General features: G+C 40.9%; 1 protein-coding gene across 2 annotated transcripts in view; it reads right to left on the reverse strand.

The window, feature by feature from the left end:
• The window catches only part of ANO6 (anoctamin 6), a 135,939-nt gene that overhangs the window by 36,093 nt on the left and 83,710 nt on the right, over window positions 1-16,136 (reverse strand). For both annotated transcript variants that reach the window (XM_084621058.1, XM_084621059.1), the window contains exons 4-8: window positions 5,070-5,135; window positions 3,175-3,453; window positions 2,658-2,771; window positions 1,399-1,514; window positions 870-1,004 (exon numbers count right to left, since the gene is read on the reverse strand). In XM_084621058.1, coding sequence (XP_084477184.1) covers window positions 870-1,004; window positions 1,399-1,514; window positions 2,658-2,771; window positions 3,175-3,453; window positions 5,070-5,135 — 710 coding nt within the window. The remainder of the gene's footprint in view (window positions 1-869; window positions 1,005-1,398; window positions 1,515-2,657; window positions 2,772-3,174; window positions 3,454-5,069; window positions 5,136-16,136) is intronic.

Here is a 16,136-nt window from a genome sequence, read left to right on the forward strand (position 1 = left end):
CAAGCCAGTTGCTATTCTTATTCTCTGTATTTGTTTCTCCATTAACTTGATTTTTGTTAGTGCAGGGATTGATCCACCACTCACTGAAGTCAATGGGAATCATTTCAATGACTGACTAAGTATCGGATCAGGTCCTTAGAGAGCCCTTTCCGTACATGGTAGCTTTAGTTTCCTAAAAGATATTATGATTTGATTCTGTTTCAGATGCCGTGCTGTATTCTTTATTTTCTCCCCACGATTTATTGTCATTTTCTTTCTCTGCTTTTTAATTTCCTTTTATGTCTTCTTTATTTTGAAGGCAGAAAACTGATTTATATTTTGGGATGCTCTTTTAATGTTTTCGTTGTTTTAATCATTTTGCTCATCTGCCCCTTTCATTCTATGTCCTTTTTATTTGACATGAATGTCTCTGTACATTCTGATTTGTAAAAGCCTTCGGGCCATAATGTGCCATCAGATTTATAGCACAACTCCCCACTGATTTCAATAGGGAATTCTGCTTAAAAGCTGATGGCATGATATGGCTCTTTGTTTGCTTACAGTATATGTCAGGAAGGAGAAGGAGGACAGAGAGTAGAGGAGGGAACATGCACAATGAGAAGGGAGGATGCAAGGGAAGTAGAAGAAATCGGGGGGGAGCGTCGGAGGATTTTCATGTCCCTTGGACTAGATGACCCACCAATGTTCTTGTAGCCCTGATATATGCTTGTCATTTCCTTTTCATAGTGTTCATTCAACAGTACCATGAACTTCAACCTGGGATCACTAACAAGGTTCCTTTTTTTTTAATGCCTAGAAAACTCCATGCTATTTGTGAGTATTCAGAACTGTGTCAATACGAAAATACATTTGAACTGTCCATCCGGTACCTCCATGTGCAGTTGTCCTTCGTTAGGTATCCATATAAAAAACAGGCAAGTCCTACTACTGCTGCCACGCTCAGCATTTGAGTGTAAAAACCAAGCCAAGCAAAATATATTCCAGTTTTCTCTCCATAATATTTCCTGTGAGGGGAAAAATACTCTTTGAAAATGCAAATAACTCCACATTTCTTTCTCAGACAACCGGCTATTCCAAATATTTAGGGCTAGACTCTATTTTCATATTTTTACAGTGTGTGACTCAGAGGTACAGCAGCTAACCATTTCTGTGAATTTGCATGATTTTTTATATTTGCATGCAATGCCGACTTCTCACTGAAGCTCACTTTTGATTGGTTATATAGGCATGTGCCTGTATCTTATAAAGTCAGAAACAGCATGCTCAAATGTGTGTGCAGATATGGGCAAACATATCAGCAATTAGAATTAAGACATGAATCTTCAATGTACCAAAACATGAAAATGTTATGTGAATTCCTCGGTCTTTCTGAATTGTACTGATCATATGCATACTCACCTGACAAGATCCAATGGCTGCAGTTTGTAAATACTTCGGGGGTGAGCCCATTCCTTGTAAAGAAGATACCGTTCATTAGGGCAGTTGGGGTCCTCTGACCGGTGATTGAATCTAGACTGCAAAAGAGAATGAATATGGAAACACTGTCTCATAAAATAACCACTTACAGTACCCAAACCGTACGGGCAGCTGAACCAGTTTACAGTGCCACTTCAGCCCCGCTGGCTGTGTGAAATCTGATCCCTGTGGAGCTACACTTGTGAGACTAGTATCCAGGGTAATCTCTTAGCCCAAGTTCCATTGCAAATTACAAAAAAGGAGTTGGAAGTAAGCAAGCACTAACAGTACAGAGGCTTGTCATTAAGGACCTGATCTTGCAAATACTTATGCACATGCTTAATTTTAATTATGGGAGTCATCTCACTGAAAAAAATGGGGTTTAGTCATGTGCTTAAACATGCATGCAAGTATTTGCAGGCTTGGTGCCTAGGATTGGGAGAATAAATACAAAAGGATCAGTTCTAATTAAAAATGAAACTTTAAGTACCCTTAACATACTATCACGTGCTTTCTTCAGGACAGTGATGTACCACAATGAAAGCTGAAAATTCTGGAGAATAAATGAAGGGCTTCCAGCATCTGTTTTAGATTCAAAAGAGGGTACAGAGGGAAATAACCCTTCATTTCCTTGCTAGGTTAGTTGTAAACGTATTTGGTGAAAATGTGGACTTGTATTAAGAATTTTTAATGGATTTTTCCATTCTCATTCTATAGTGCAACAAGAAAGGCGATGAGGAAGATCATTTGGCTTTCCCTCTTGGAGAGGAAAGTGATACATCCTGGGAGTTTCTGGCCATGGAGCATCATAGAAGATATAGACTGGCTGGGGAGCCTGGTGCACAGAGGCCAATAGGGACGTGAGGCAACTGAACTACATACAGCTCCCATCAGGCACCTCGGCAGCATTTCCAGATAAAAATACTTCAGTTTCTGGGTGTTTGGTTTTTGAAATAAAAATTGAAATCTTCTCTGAAAAGACACTTTTTGTGGAAAATTCTGTTGACTTGAAAAATCAGTATTCCTCTGAAAAAGAGTTTTGAAGGAAAATTTTCTTCCAGCCATTGTCTCCAAATAGGACAGTCAGTGAACAAATAAAATCAACGCCCATAGGCATTTTGCTATAGGAATCATGCATATGCCTTCAATCAGCATACAAATTTATTCCCAACTAAGATACCTGTTCCAAGCATTGGACTTACATCATGAAGAGGAAATGCTGCCTTGTAGATCCCAGAGTCCAGGAGTTTGTTAATACCAAACTTTTTCACATTGTCTCTTACTGCATATTCCACACGGGAAAGAATAAAATGAACCTGAAAAGTACAAAATGCCTTGAATCTCTTGCAATTTGTAAGTGAGGAATATAAACCATAACTTATGTCATCCCAGAATCATAGATGCTAAAGAGGGGCAAGTTCTTTGGGTGAAATTCACTGTACAAGGCCACTGCCCCCATTTAAGTCCCACTTAAACTCTATTTTGGGGCATAAGTGGAACCCAAGTTGGACAAAGGTTCGGAATTTCACCTCATTAGACTGTCCAGTCAGTTTCCTAGTGAATGTAGGATTGTTCTCTACAGTACATTTCTAATGTGTCAGGAGGGTTGTCTGTTATTGGTGATGGTGGTTGTGTTGCTCTGATTGACAAAGAGAAATAAACAAATGTCTTTGTGTGGGTTTAGAGACAGAAAAGAAATAAATCTTTATATTGACTTACAATTCTGCTTCTGGTTGCTGGGTTGAAGAAGATGTCTTTGTCTTGAATGTAAAAATCAGACAAACGGGCCTTTTCAAATGGGGCAGTGAAAAACTCTTGCTCTGGTTTGATGATATTTTCATCCACTCGGAAGAGTCTACTAAACCAGTTGAAAGCTGAATCTCGGGTTTTCAGGTCATTGGGCTTCAGCGGCAATTTGATGTGCATAACCTCGGCATATGTGCATAGCACTTCCCAAGGTGCGTGCACTTTTACAAAAATAAGCTTTTCATCTAAGACCTAAAGTGAAAGAATATTAAAAACGTATGCCCACAAAAAATGAAAGCAAAGAGCTCTTCATAATACTTTTAAAGTAACACAGATTTTCACAGGTTTCAGAGTAGCAGCCGTGTTAGTCTGTATCCGCAAAAGGAAAAGGAGTACTTGTGGCACCTTAGAGACTAATAAATTTATTTGAGCATAAGCTTTCATGAGCTACAACTCACTTCATTGGATGCATCCGATGCTCAAATAAATTTATTAGTCTCTAAGGTGCCACAAGACCTCCTTTTCTTTTTACAGATTTTCCCTTCTCTTTAAAACCCATAGAAAACCAATTCAGGGGTGTATTCTTTATCCATTTTAGTGAACATCTCATTAACTTCCGTAAAGGCACCGAAGGGAGATGAGAACTCTCTGGAGAGACTGGCATTTTAAAAAGATCACTAAATTGTTGCTTTAATGGTAACATCTTGCAAAATATTTTACAAAGCAATTTAAATTTTAGCACACATTACCTACATTACCTTTCTTAATGCTTATTTTTAGATCTAGTTCTCAGGAAGCTCACTATTTAAAAAGATTTTGAACCATTAGCATTGCAGGATTACCAAAACCAGCACAAATTTACAATGTACCATTTACAAGTAGCAATATATCCATGTTGGATTTTCTCCTAACAGTTCTTCTTGCACACTGAGGTGCATGCTATGGTCAGAGGGCCAAATCATGTGCTGGGATGCCACAAGTGGGGTTTCCACTGTAACTTTCTATTTAATCAAAAGCCTAAAGATGTGGATTTTGAGCCCCATTTGGGAGAAAGTGGCAGAGGGCCTCCTGTTCCGGAGCTCATTACGTTACAAAATAATCATAAAAATACTTTGTGCCAGATCCTGTGCTGCATCTGCTGGGAGCCACGGCAGCCCAGGAAGAAAGGAGGGGAAGATCCATCTTTGTGCTGCCTGGATTCTGGGATACTGCGGTGGCTAACATGGCCTCCAGTGTAAATGAGAACATCCCCAGTGGCTGCTTCATCTTGTAGCAGCCTATCCAGGGATGCCTACAGGCTGGAATGCAGCCCAGAATCTCCATAATGCTGAGTGCTACAGCTACTCCCACTATGCTGGGGCTTGCAAGGAACATTCGCCACTTATGTCAGATCTATGGCTGCTGTTTCATTAGGTGAATTCTCCCCAAGCTCTGGAGTCCCATTTACAATTCCTATATGCCACGAGGGCATGGGGCAGAACTGGTCCCTTAGAATTTTTATAGGGCTTCATGTTTTCAAAGTGCTGAACAAACTAACTATTTAATCTTCCCAACCCCTCTGTGAAGTAGGTGACTACTACCTCCATTTTGCAGAGAAAGAAACAGAGACAAAGCTTAAGTGACTTTGCTCAAGGCCACAGAGCAAGTCAGTGACAGATCCATGATTTCAGCACATAGATTCCTGGCTCCTAGACAAAGAATAGGGAAAGAGGCAGCAAGGGGAACCTCTTGTGACCCCAACATCCTGATCTCATAGAAATAAAGAGGGTGAAGAAGCTACAGTGCATTCATGGACTTATTTCCTTTTCCATATGGAGCCAAAGTCTGCTTTCAAACACAATAGTCTACACAAAGGAAAGGATACTCACCGATCTTGTTGCTTCAAGTTGCAAGCCATTGCTTATCAGATTAGACTCATATGCGCGCCTCTTCCTCTGTTAAAATCAATTGCAAGTAGTAAAATATCTTTGTTTGCTGATTTATGTCATTCATATAAAGTAGTGTACATAAAATAAAGGAACAGGATTGTCCAGCAAAAGTGAAGAATCACCCAGATGATGAGTTATTATCCTCAATATTTATATTATAATTGCTATGGCAGTCAGTGCACTATTAACCACTAGTCTTATACTTTTTTCTAAAAGCAATAACACTTTAAAATGCAGTTATGTGGCATACCTGCTCTCTTGGATTACTGAAGGCACTTGATCTTTAACCCATGTTTTACAATTACAGGTGGGCCGAGACACAAGTTCAGATCTTGATTTGTATCTAGCATTTTAGTCTGATGCATCACAGAGATGAGTCAGCCCCAAATTCTGGCTCTGTGAAAACGGTCATCAACATCGGCAATCTTCTCCTTTTCTCACCTAATTTAACCACTGAGGGAATGCCTCCCAGTAGCTTGTGCTACCCACCGGTAAATATTCTTCACCTCCAAAATCTTGCCATGTCAACCAATCCCCCCATTTCCCTGCCAATAGTCTGCAATTTTTTCCGTTTTTCACAATAAGGACATAACCTCATATTATGATTCTATCTAAATCCTCACCAATCTCACAATCCATAAATGCAACATCCTACAATTAAAAATCTCGTGGTTGGAGTGGCTGTAGGGGTAGTGGTGTTGTCCAGCAGTCCTCAGTGTCCCTAGGTGGGGAGGGAGGGAGGCCTGGTTTCATAGCCTTTCCTCATGTAACAAAGGAGCTGGCAGATGGGGCAGCTACAGACCCCACGATGTGCAGAGTGACAGCAATTTGCAGAAGTCCATGAGAAATGTTAATTTCACTCACAGAGTGTCTCTCACTTGGCAATCTATCCAGAGGCTCAAAAATCTGAAATCTGTCTCTGATGCTCAGCTGTACACTCTGTGAAATTCCTCAGAACCCCACGAATGGAACAAAATAAGGAACTCACAAAGAGATTTGTATTTTTACTAGATATTTTAAAAGTTGATGTGAAGTAGACCAAATTAAAGCTACTTGAAGCCCACTATATAAACTCCTCTATGGGCAGTTTGTTCGTCTAATTATCACATATTCTAGGTGAAGATCCATGATTAGTCTTCTGGGTTATTAAGTGCAATAGATTGTTTTCACACCCCAGACCATATTCTTAGTTGTTTGTATTGTCCTGTGCTTAAGGACTTCCGATCTCAAAGCTTCTCAAACAAGAACCGCCTATATCCACCTACTCTGGCACTCTGCATCCAGCTGTAACCTCTGTACATAACATCCAGTCCTGCTCCAACAACCAATGGCAAAACTCTTATTGACTAAACTGGAAGCAGAATCAGAACCTTGATAGGAACATGGGAATTGGCATACTGGCTCAGATCCAAGATCCACCAGGTATCCTGTTTCTGACAGAAGTCAGTACCAGATACTTCAGAAGAAGGTCTAAGAACTCCACAGCGGGCTGATGTTGGATAATCTGCCTTCAATTTAGGTCTCATCCTAATCTCTAATAGTTAGAGATTGGTTTAAACCAGAGGTGGACAAACTACGGCCTGTGGGCCACATCCGGCCCCTGAGCTCCCGGCTGGGGAGGCTAGCCCCCGACCCCTCCCCCACTGCCCCCCTCCCCCACAGCCTCAGCCTGCCATGCCACCAGCACTTTGGCCCACCGCTCCTGCTGGGCAGCGGGGCTGTGAGCTCCTACTGCTCTGAGCAGCATGGTAAGGGGGCAGGGAGCGGGGGGATTGGGTAAGGGGCAGGGGATCCTGGGGGCAGTCAGGGGACAGGGAGCAAGGGGTGGTTGGATGTTCTGGGTGGGGGAAGTCAGGGGACAGGGAGCAGGGGGCGGTTGGATGGGCAGAGGTTCTGAGGTCAGGGGTTGGTGGGGTGGATAGGGGTTGGGGCAGTCATGGGACAGGGAGGGTTGGATAGGGGATGGGGTCCCAGGGGGTGCTTAGGGGCTGGGCTGTGGATAAGGTCGGGGCAGTCAGGGGACAGGGAGCAGGGGCGGTTGGATGGGTCGTGGGTTCTGAGGGGGGCAGTCAGAAGGCAGGAAGTGGGAGGGGGCGGCTATGGGGCGGGGGCCAGGCTGTTTGGGGAGGCACAGCCTTCCCTACCCGACCCTCCATACATTTTGTGATGCCGATCTGGCCCTCGGGCCAAAAAGTTTGTCCACCCCTGATTTAAACCCTGAGGTTTAAAATCTCTTACAAAATTTTTGTTAGCATTAACTATGATAAGTCTGGATATTCTTGACAGCCCTATAAATATCCAATCCCTTTTAAGAACTTATTCAATTCTTGGACTCAACAATTTCTTGTGGTAACACATTCTACAGTTTAATCCCACGTGTGAAAAAAAGTATTTCCTTTTATTGGTTTCGAATTTCCAACTTTTAAAAAATTTAATGGACTATTCATCCCTTTGTTTGTGTGTTATGAGACAAGGAGAACAATAGAACTATCTTCTTTATACTATTATTTTAATCTTTTTATGATGTCTCATCTTAGTCATATTTCTTCTTGATTCCTGCTGTCATTTGACTAATACATGAAGCACAAAGACAGAAAGTCTCTTTTTTTCTAGATAATGTAAATGTTGATACTGTGGTTATTTACATGTGTCTAATCCTTTTTTAAAAAAAATCTTGCTAGTCCATTTTCTTCAATAATGATAGCATGCAATGAGTTCCACAAGTTAATTTGGTCTTCAGAACATCAGAGGGAGATCTGTCAGTCACCAAGAGAACATGGGCTCATCAGGCTTAAGGCACCCCACTGGTAGTTGGGTGGGGGGAGAATAGAACAACCAACCCTCCAATCTCATTTTTGCCATCTTTCATGATTTTATTGGGCAGTTTTCTTAAAGCTGTTGCTTCTGGCATCAAGAGATTCTCTGCTTCGTTTTTTTCATTAAAAAAGTCAGATTCTATTGCTCATAGTTGCAAGACTAAAGCTTGAAAATGTGAAGTGAGTGTACCGTAAAGGCTCAGAAACCTGAAGGCAAAGAAAAAAGAAACCCTATACAATAGAGTTTTTTCATATTAAATATATATATAAATTTTAAGCCAATCTCATGATTTCTGCAGGCCTAACTCATGATTTTTGAACACTTGAGATTGGTAACACTGCTGACTCCACCCTGACTGTCAATGATAATTTTTAATAATTGTACTTGGAAAGAAACTAGTTCTGGACCCATCGCCCCATGGAGCTGCCCACTTATAATTCCTGATTTCTCTCCTGCCCCAGTAGGTGAGGCAAGAAAGTGGGAGCAGGATACGAGTAGGGTTGCCACATGAATAGAGACCTTATTTCCAGAAGTTCCTTACTACCCTCAGCCCTGCCAAACAAATCTCTCCACCAGACTGCAGAACAGGTGTGGTTGCCCTTCTCCCTTAACTTAATGGGCTCTTTCAACTTTCTTACTTCACTGCAAGATAGGTAATCTTGGCAAACAAACAGTTTATGTAGCTTGCTGCCTTTTGCAGACCCAAGCAATTGCATAAAATGGACCTCAAATATCATATTTGTTTGCAGTGTTTATTTTAATAACACAGATATTGTTCCCTTTCTTCAGGCATGACACATTCAAAAACAAAGGAAGAAGTAATGTTGGTTTTTTAAATTGTTCAAACCAATTTTCTGTTTGTCAGGTAGCTAAACTAAATTAGATGAATTGTATTTGATTAGCAGGAACAATTTAGAAAAAGACTGTTTACTTACGAAAACAAACCTCTCATATCCTGCTAATCTAGAGTTCTCTGTAAACTTTCTGTAGAAATTGCTGAACATCAAATATTTGCTGTAGGTTGTTTCTTTGTTGCCTGGATAAAGATTTTTTTAAAATTATTTTTATAAAGCACAGATTGTTTTATCTTCATTGGTGACGAAGATCAGAAACGATGGTTCTGATCCAACTCCCACTGAAGTCAATGAGAGTCTTTCAATGTAAATTGGACTGGGACTAAAACCACATTATCTGTTAATTTATTTTGAATTTACCTTTCTATTGCTGCCTCATTAGTTTTCAAATACAAGCTATTTAAGGATCCCAGCAGGAAAAAAAATGGCATATTGGAACACTTACTGAAACTCTAATGACTTGTAGATGAAAATAGTTCATGGGGACTAAACTGAGCACATCAATTGCGGGGATTTAAATTCATACTTCATGGGAGAAATTTTAATCTCAGACACACACAAAAATTAGCACACCCTCAGATAGTTATAAAATTTACTGGAAATGCACTCCACCCATTGGAGTTTGGCATCTAGTCCTAAATTGTTTTGATTTTCAACAGTGCTTGTAATGTTAGTTTCAGGTAAACTTCAAAGGGCTCAGAGTTCAAGTTCAGATGCTTATATGAAGCTTATCAACCCCTTCCGAGTCTGATAAATTTGTCTGGAAATCGTATGAGAACAGGCTTCCTTCATAGTATTTCAGCATTTCTGACTTTTGGTTTCGACTATACTGCAAAGACACAGAAGCACATGGGGATGCAGCTAGGGAAGGTGAATTGTGATGGGTCATTCACCCCACACTAGCCCTGTAGGAGTTAACATAGGCAAGAGAGGCCAATTAGCTCCTGAAGGTGGAGCTAGAACGCAATGAGGCTTAACTGGTGAAGAAGTTCAGCTGGGCACAAACAGGCATGGCTTCTATAAAGCCAGGGAGCTGGCAACAGAGACCTGGCCTACAGATATAGTCCTTGACACAAGGAGGAAGAGCAGGAGCCTGTATTAGCTAAGGTAGGAAGCAGTCCAGGGAACAGCAGTAAGGGCTTGGAGAATAAAGCGCAGAGCTGCTGGGTTTAGGGTACCTGGACTGGAAACTGGATTAGAGTGCAGGCCAGAGTTCCCCTAAAAGCCAGTTTCGGAATGGCATGGTAGGTGTGCAGCCCATTTAGGGACTGCCAGAGACAGTTAGGAAGGAGAGTGTTATTACCCTGGGGGACACCACGGTGACTTGGCCAGAGGGCTAAGCCATGAAGAGGAAAGCCCCCCCCTGCAATTTACCTAATCATGCTACTAATACATACAAAGTAACTAGAGCTGTTGATTAATCACAGTTAACTCACACGATTAACTCAAAATTAATTGTAATTAAAAAAACTAAATTGCGATTAATTGCAGTTTTAATTGCACTGTTAAACAACAGAAAACCAATTGAAATTTCTTTTGGATTTTTTCTACATTTCCAAATATATTGATTTCAATTACAACACAGAATACAAAAAGTGTACTGTACTGTACTTTATTATTTTTATTACAAATATTTGCACTGTAAAAATAAAAGAAATAGTATTTTTCAATTCACCTCATACAAGTACCATAGTGCAATCTCTTTATCGTGAAAGCGCAACTTACAAATGTAGATTTTTTTGTTACATAACTGCACTCAAAAACAAAACAATATAAAATTTTAGAGCCTACAAGTCCACTCAGTCCTACTTCTTGTTCAGCCAATTGCGGAGAGAAACAAGTTTGTTTACGTTTACGGGAGATAATGCTGCCCACTTCTTATTTACAGTGTCACCTGACAATGAGAACAGATGTTCGCATGGCACTTTTGTAGCTGACATTGCAAGGTATTTACGTGCCAGATATGCTAAACATTCATATGCCCTTTTATGCTTTGGCCACCATTCCAGAGGACATGCTTCCATGCTGATGACGACACTCGTTAAAAAAACAACACAATTAAATTTCTGACTGAACTCCTTGTGGGAGAATTGTATGTCTCCTGCTCTGTGCTTTACCTGCATTCTACCATATATATCATGTTATACCAGTCTCGAGTGATGACCCAGCATGTTGTTTGTTTTAAGAACATTTTCATTGCAGATTTGACAAAACGCAAAGAAGGCACCATTGTGAGATTTCTAAAGATAGCTATAGCACTCGACCCAAGGTTTAAGAATCTGAAGTGCCGTCCAAAATCTGAAAGGCACAAGGTGTGGAGCATGCTTTCAGAAGCCTTAAAAGAACAACACTCTGATGCAGAAACTTCAGAACCCAGACAACCAAAAAAGAAAATCAACCTTCTGCTGGTGGCATCTGACTCAGATGATGAAAATGAACATGTGTTGGTCTGCACTGCTATGGATCATTATAGAGCAGAACCCATCATCAGCATGTCCTCTGGAATGGTGGTTGAAGCATGAAGGGATATATGAATCTTTAGCGCATCTGGCATGTAAATATCTTTCAACACTGGCTACAATGGTGCCATGCGAATGCCTGTTCTCACTTTCAGGTGACGTTGTAAACAAGAAGCGGGCAGCATTATCTCCTGCAAATGTAAACAAACTTGTTTGTCCGAGCAATTGGCTGAACAAGAAGTAGGACTGATTGGACTTGTAGTCTCTAAAGTTTTACATTGTTTTATTTTTGAGTGCAGTTATTTTTTGTGTATAATTCTACATTTGTAAGTTCAACTTTCATGATTAAGAGACTGCATTACAGTACTTGAATTAAGTGAACTGAAAAAATACTATTTCATTTGTTTTTTGCAGTGCAAATATTTGCAATCAAACAAATATAAAGTGAGCACTGTACACTTTGTATTCTGTGTTGTAATTGAAATCAATATATTTGAAAATGTAGAAAAATCCAAAAATATTTAAATAAATGGTATTCTATTACTGTTTAACAGCGTGATTAATGGTGCGATTATTTTTTTTAATTGCTTGACAGCCCTAAAATTAACATGGGTCAATTTCCGCCCTCAGTTATATTCATGAAATCCCATTAGAATTATTAGGGATGTGGAGCTACTGAGCTATCGCACTGCAAAGTGACTTTGGTGAAAATCCCTTGACCAGGCTGATTTTTTCCATTACAAATTCATTCTCTGATCATTCAGTTCTGCCATCTTCCTACCTAAACAACTGTCCTACAATGGGATGTAGGCAGTGTGGCCTACTGGGTGGAGAAGAATCAGAGGGTAGAACCAGAGGCGTGGTCAGAGGTCCAACCAATGGTTGGAGCCAGCAGTCATCACAGAACCAAGGTCAGAAGCCAAAGTCATGGTCAGGAAATTCTAAGACAATGGTTGGAACCCAGTAATCAGAAATTGTGAGCACGATAGGAATGAGGGCTAGAACTGTAGCAGGCATAGGTTAGAGCAAGGTACAGTACAGGAAGCAGGTCTGGCACAGCTGCAGGCATAGAGCAGCCACTGTGCAGCTCTTGCTTCAAGGCTTAAATGGTGAGGGTTTAATGATCCCTGCTGAGCTCAGTGGGGTGCTAGGTGATCATGCCTGGAGCCAGCTGAGTTCCTGACAGTACCTGTACTCCACCCCTTGAGAGCTCCTCCTAGGGTCCCCCAGCCCTGGCTTGTCAGAGTATCTTCAATGAAATTACTGCAGGAGACAGGGAGTATGAATGTTTTCTTTTGGTTTCCAAGACTGTACCTCTTCCAATCTATCTAGAGCAGGGGTTCTCAGGACAAATTTTTGGTGGCCTCAGAGAGTGCCCACCAACTTTTGCTGGTGACCGCTCTCATACTTTTTCCTAAAGTATTTAATTAGCTTTAGGAAAAACAAATAAATATGCCCATAGATACATCCAAATCATTGTAATTTTTTTACTGCTAGCTAGTACGTCTGCTGTGAAAAGCGATATTAACCAACATACAAATAGCACTTTTCACAGTAGACTTACTCACCCCGGCCAAGCCTGTGGACAAATTAAGCCCTGGATATCTGGAAGGGGAGTCAGCCAGGGGCTAGAGCCTGAAGCCCTGCAGCTGGAGGCCAGTGCCTGCTGCCACGCAGCCAGGGCCCAGGGCTGAAGCCCCAAGTCTGAGCCCCACCACCCCGGGAAGGTGGGGAATTCACCGACTGCCAGCTCCTCCAGTGTTGTGCCCCAGGTGTCGGCCCAACCCCCGTTGGCGGCCCCAGCAACCAACACCAAGGAAATACATCCAGGAGCAACAGGGAGGGGGAAGGGCCGCTACTTTTCCCTCCCCTCCTCTCCCCCCCGTGACGCTGTGGCCGCAAGAAAAGCCCCTGGTGGCCACATGTGGCCACAGTGGCTGCATTTGAGAAACACTGATCTAGAGCTTCCCCCTGACTCGCTGCGGGTCAAGGTACTTTGTATTCCTCCTATCCATGGACAATAACTGGTGCGAGGATGGAAGAAGGTCTACCCAGTTGGGCAAGGAGGTTGTTGATGAACCATTTGAGGAGACAAACCTGAAACATGGGGTGAATCTTTGAGGCATTCTGGGAGTTGAAGCTTGAAGGCCACTGGGTTTAAATCAGTGACCACTTCTGAATATATGGATCCTAACTCTCATTAATTTTAATGAGTCAATGAGCTAATTTCTGCCCTTATTTACATGTCACAAAATAGGGTTGTGTGGAGTGCAATTCATGCCAGAACTTGTCCTAGTAGATCTTATCCTTACCTATCAAGGGTGAAATCCTGTTTCAATTGAAGTCAATGGGAGTTTTTCTATTTTATTCCATGAAGCCACAATTTCACCCCAGGAGAATAGACCCCTTTGGATCTATTACTCTTCAATAAACCAGAGTTCTAAAGCTCTGTACACAATAAACACCTGGCTAACAGGTATATAAAGTTGCCAGGGGAGTCAAAGAAAGAGTAGTACAAACAAGAAAACTTTCAGTCTTTAAGCACCTTGAATTGCACAATGTGCTGTATATAAAGTTTGGCTTTTTTCAGTTTATTATTAATCAGGGACAGACAGTGAAGTATGCAGTATTTAAAGTTGATTGTAAATGACAACATTTCCTATTTTGGTTACTAGTAATAGTATTTCATCATAAAAGTACTAGTCAATTTGCCCCAAAAGAAAATATAAACAAATAAGCAATAGTGCCTGTAAAAGACAACATAAAAAGATTTGAGATTACTCCAAGGCAAATAAAATCTTTACACATAAAATATTTTCACATCTTTCTGGGAATTCTGATAGGCCAAAATGCTAATTCTGTCATTACATTTTCTATTTATTAGTATTTTCCACGGCTGCAAAACTGCACAACAAATAAATACACCATCTTCCCTTCCACCTCTTAGTTACAGAAACTTTTGTTTTATTCTCCACCCACCATTTTCAATTACTCTAACTCCCTTTATTTCTTTGCTTCTTCTCTCTCCTCTTCCTAATAGGAGGCTGCAGTAAGACCCAGAGAAAATCCAGTGCATTACTTGGAAGGAAACAGGAAGTTTTACATGTCTATACAGAATTTGCTTATGAAATGAAGTGGTGTCGAATTTGGTCTCAATACTCTCTGCAATTCTGTAACTGGAAATAGCATATTATATATAAAAATAATGGAAAATACACCCTCCACACTCCCTCAGATCATGTCATCATAAAATTATCAAAAAGTGGCTAGTCTCCACCTTGGCCACTTGTACCCACTATCCCCTCTTTTTGTGTCCTATGGACCCTGGTCCTGCAATTCATAATATGTAGGTGTACTACTGCATGCACAGAGCCCCACTGACTTCACCTGGGCTCCACAGAGGCACAGCAGTCTGTGCACACGCAACAAATGACAGGAAGGGGCCTTAGATTGTAAGCCCCTGGGGACACGGACTGCACCTTCTTTTATGGATGGAAAACACCTAGCAGAATACTGATAATCTTACTGGTCTGATAATTCAAGGGTTAATTTTATCTACATAATAAAATACTAATAATTTATTGCACATGTTTAATTTTCATCACTATTTGGACAAGACACTCATTTTAAAAAAATACATTTGGACTCTGACCAAAATGACAGACAAAAACATAAAAATGTAATTGATATGACAATGTTTCCAAAAGGGCAGCTGTTTGTTTTTAATTACCTCTCCACTTCATTTTGGTACTTGTGACCATGTGTAAAGCTACATCCACCCACTGTTGTACTCTATTAAACACCACTAATGACATTCCTTATGGCTGCCTCAGCAATGCCAACTGCAATACTGTGCAGTGAATATCAACCCATTTAGCTACATGGCTTTTTACTCCTACTCCTCCTTTTCCCTAAGGCAAGTCATTATTCATAAACCTGCTGCTTTTGGTATTGTGTTGTATCCTTGCCCGTTTCCAGCAGAGTCTCTTAGAACTCAAAGATTTAAGAGAGAAACATTGCTCAGAACAAGAGTGAAGTATGTGTTAAAATGCACCTTTCAAGTGTAGGTACGTCTACATAATCCTAAAAAAAGGGACAATATCAAGGAGTCCAGGACTAAAATGTGACCTACGATGCCTATGTGCTGTAATAGTATGGCTGGAAATGTTCTCTTGGTTCTAGATATCTTTATCAACAAAATCTGCAGTTGGGCATACTGAAGAAATTAAATAACCATGTTTGACCTTTCTCTGTAGCAGTTCAATAGCACTATTCCTACTGTGCACTAACAAGACATTGGTGTGAATAGGAAGCTGACATATTGCAGGGGATCATGGTGGAGGATCAGACTACTGGGGTGACATGGGAGAAGAAAGTATTAGGGGAATAGTATTGCTGGGGGAGGGACACAGAGAGAAGAGTACGGAAGGTATGGTGTTGCTGGAGTACATTTGTGTGTGTCTGAGAAACGGGTGTTCTGGAGCAGCAGGCTTGTGAAGTGGGAAAAATGGATGAAACAGATTAGAGCATAGGCTTTAAGGCAAAGTGGGAAGAGGGCCCTGCCTCCTGTCTCAATGACCCATTTATCTCCCTCCACATCTCAGGTTTATCCCTTTTGTATTCTGTCCTGATCCCTTTCTTATGTGCATACATTTAATGCTGAAAACTTTATCTATGTAAATGTTATACACCTTAAAATATGTTGAGGTTGGAGTTCATTGAAAAATAGGATGAATTTTTCATGAACATTTTCATGAAAAAATTATCCTTTTTTTCTTGTTGAAAACTTGGAATTTGAAACTTTTTGACCAGCTCTTGCTGGGGCAAAGGACTGTGAGGAGAGAGGATATAGGAAGTGACAATCTGCTCTCTCTCTC

The sequence above is a fragment of the Lepidochelys olivacea genome, assembly GCF_965140295.1.
Source record: "Lepidochelys olivacea isolate rLepOli2 genome assembly, chromosome: 1".
Lineage (NCBI taxonomy): Eukaryota > Metazoa > Chordata > Testudines > Cheloniidae > Lepidochelys > Lepidochelys olivacea.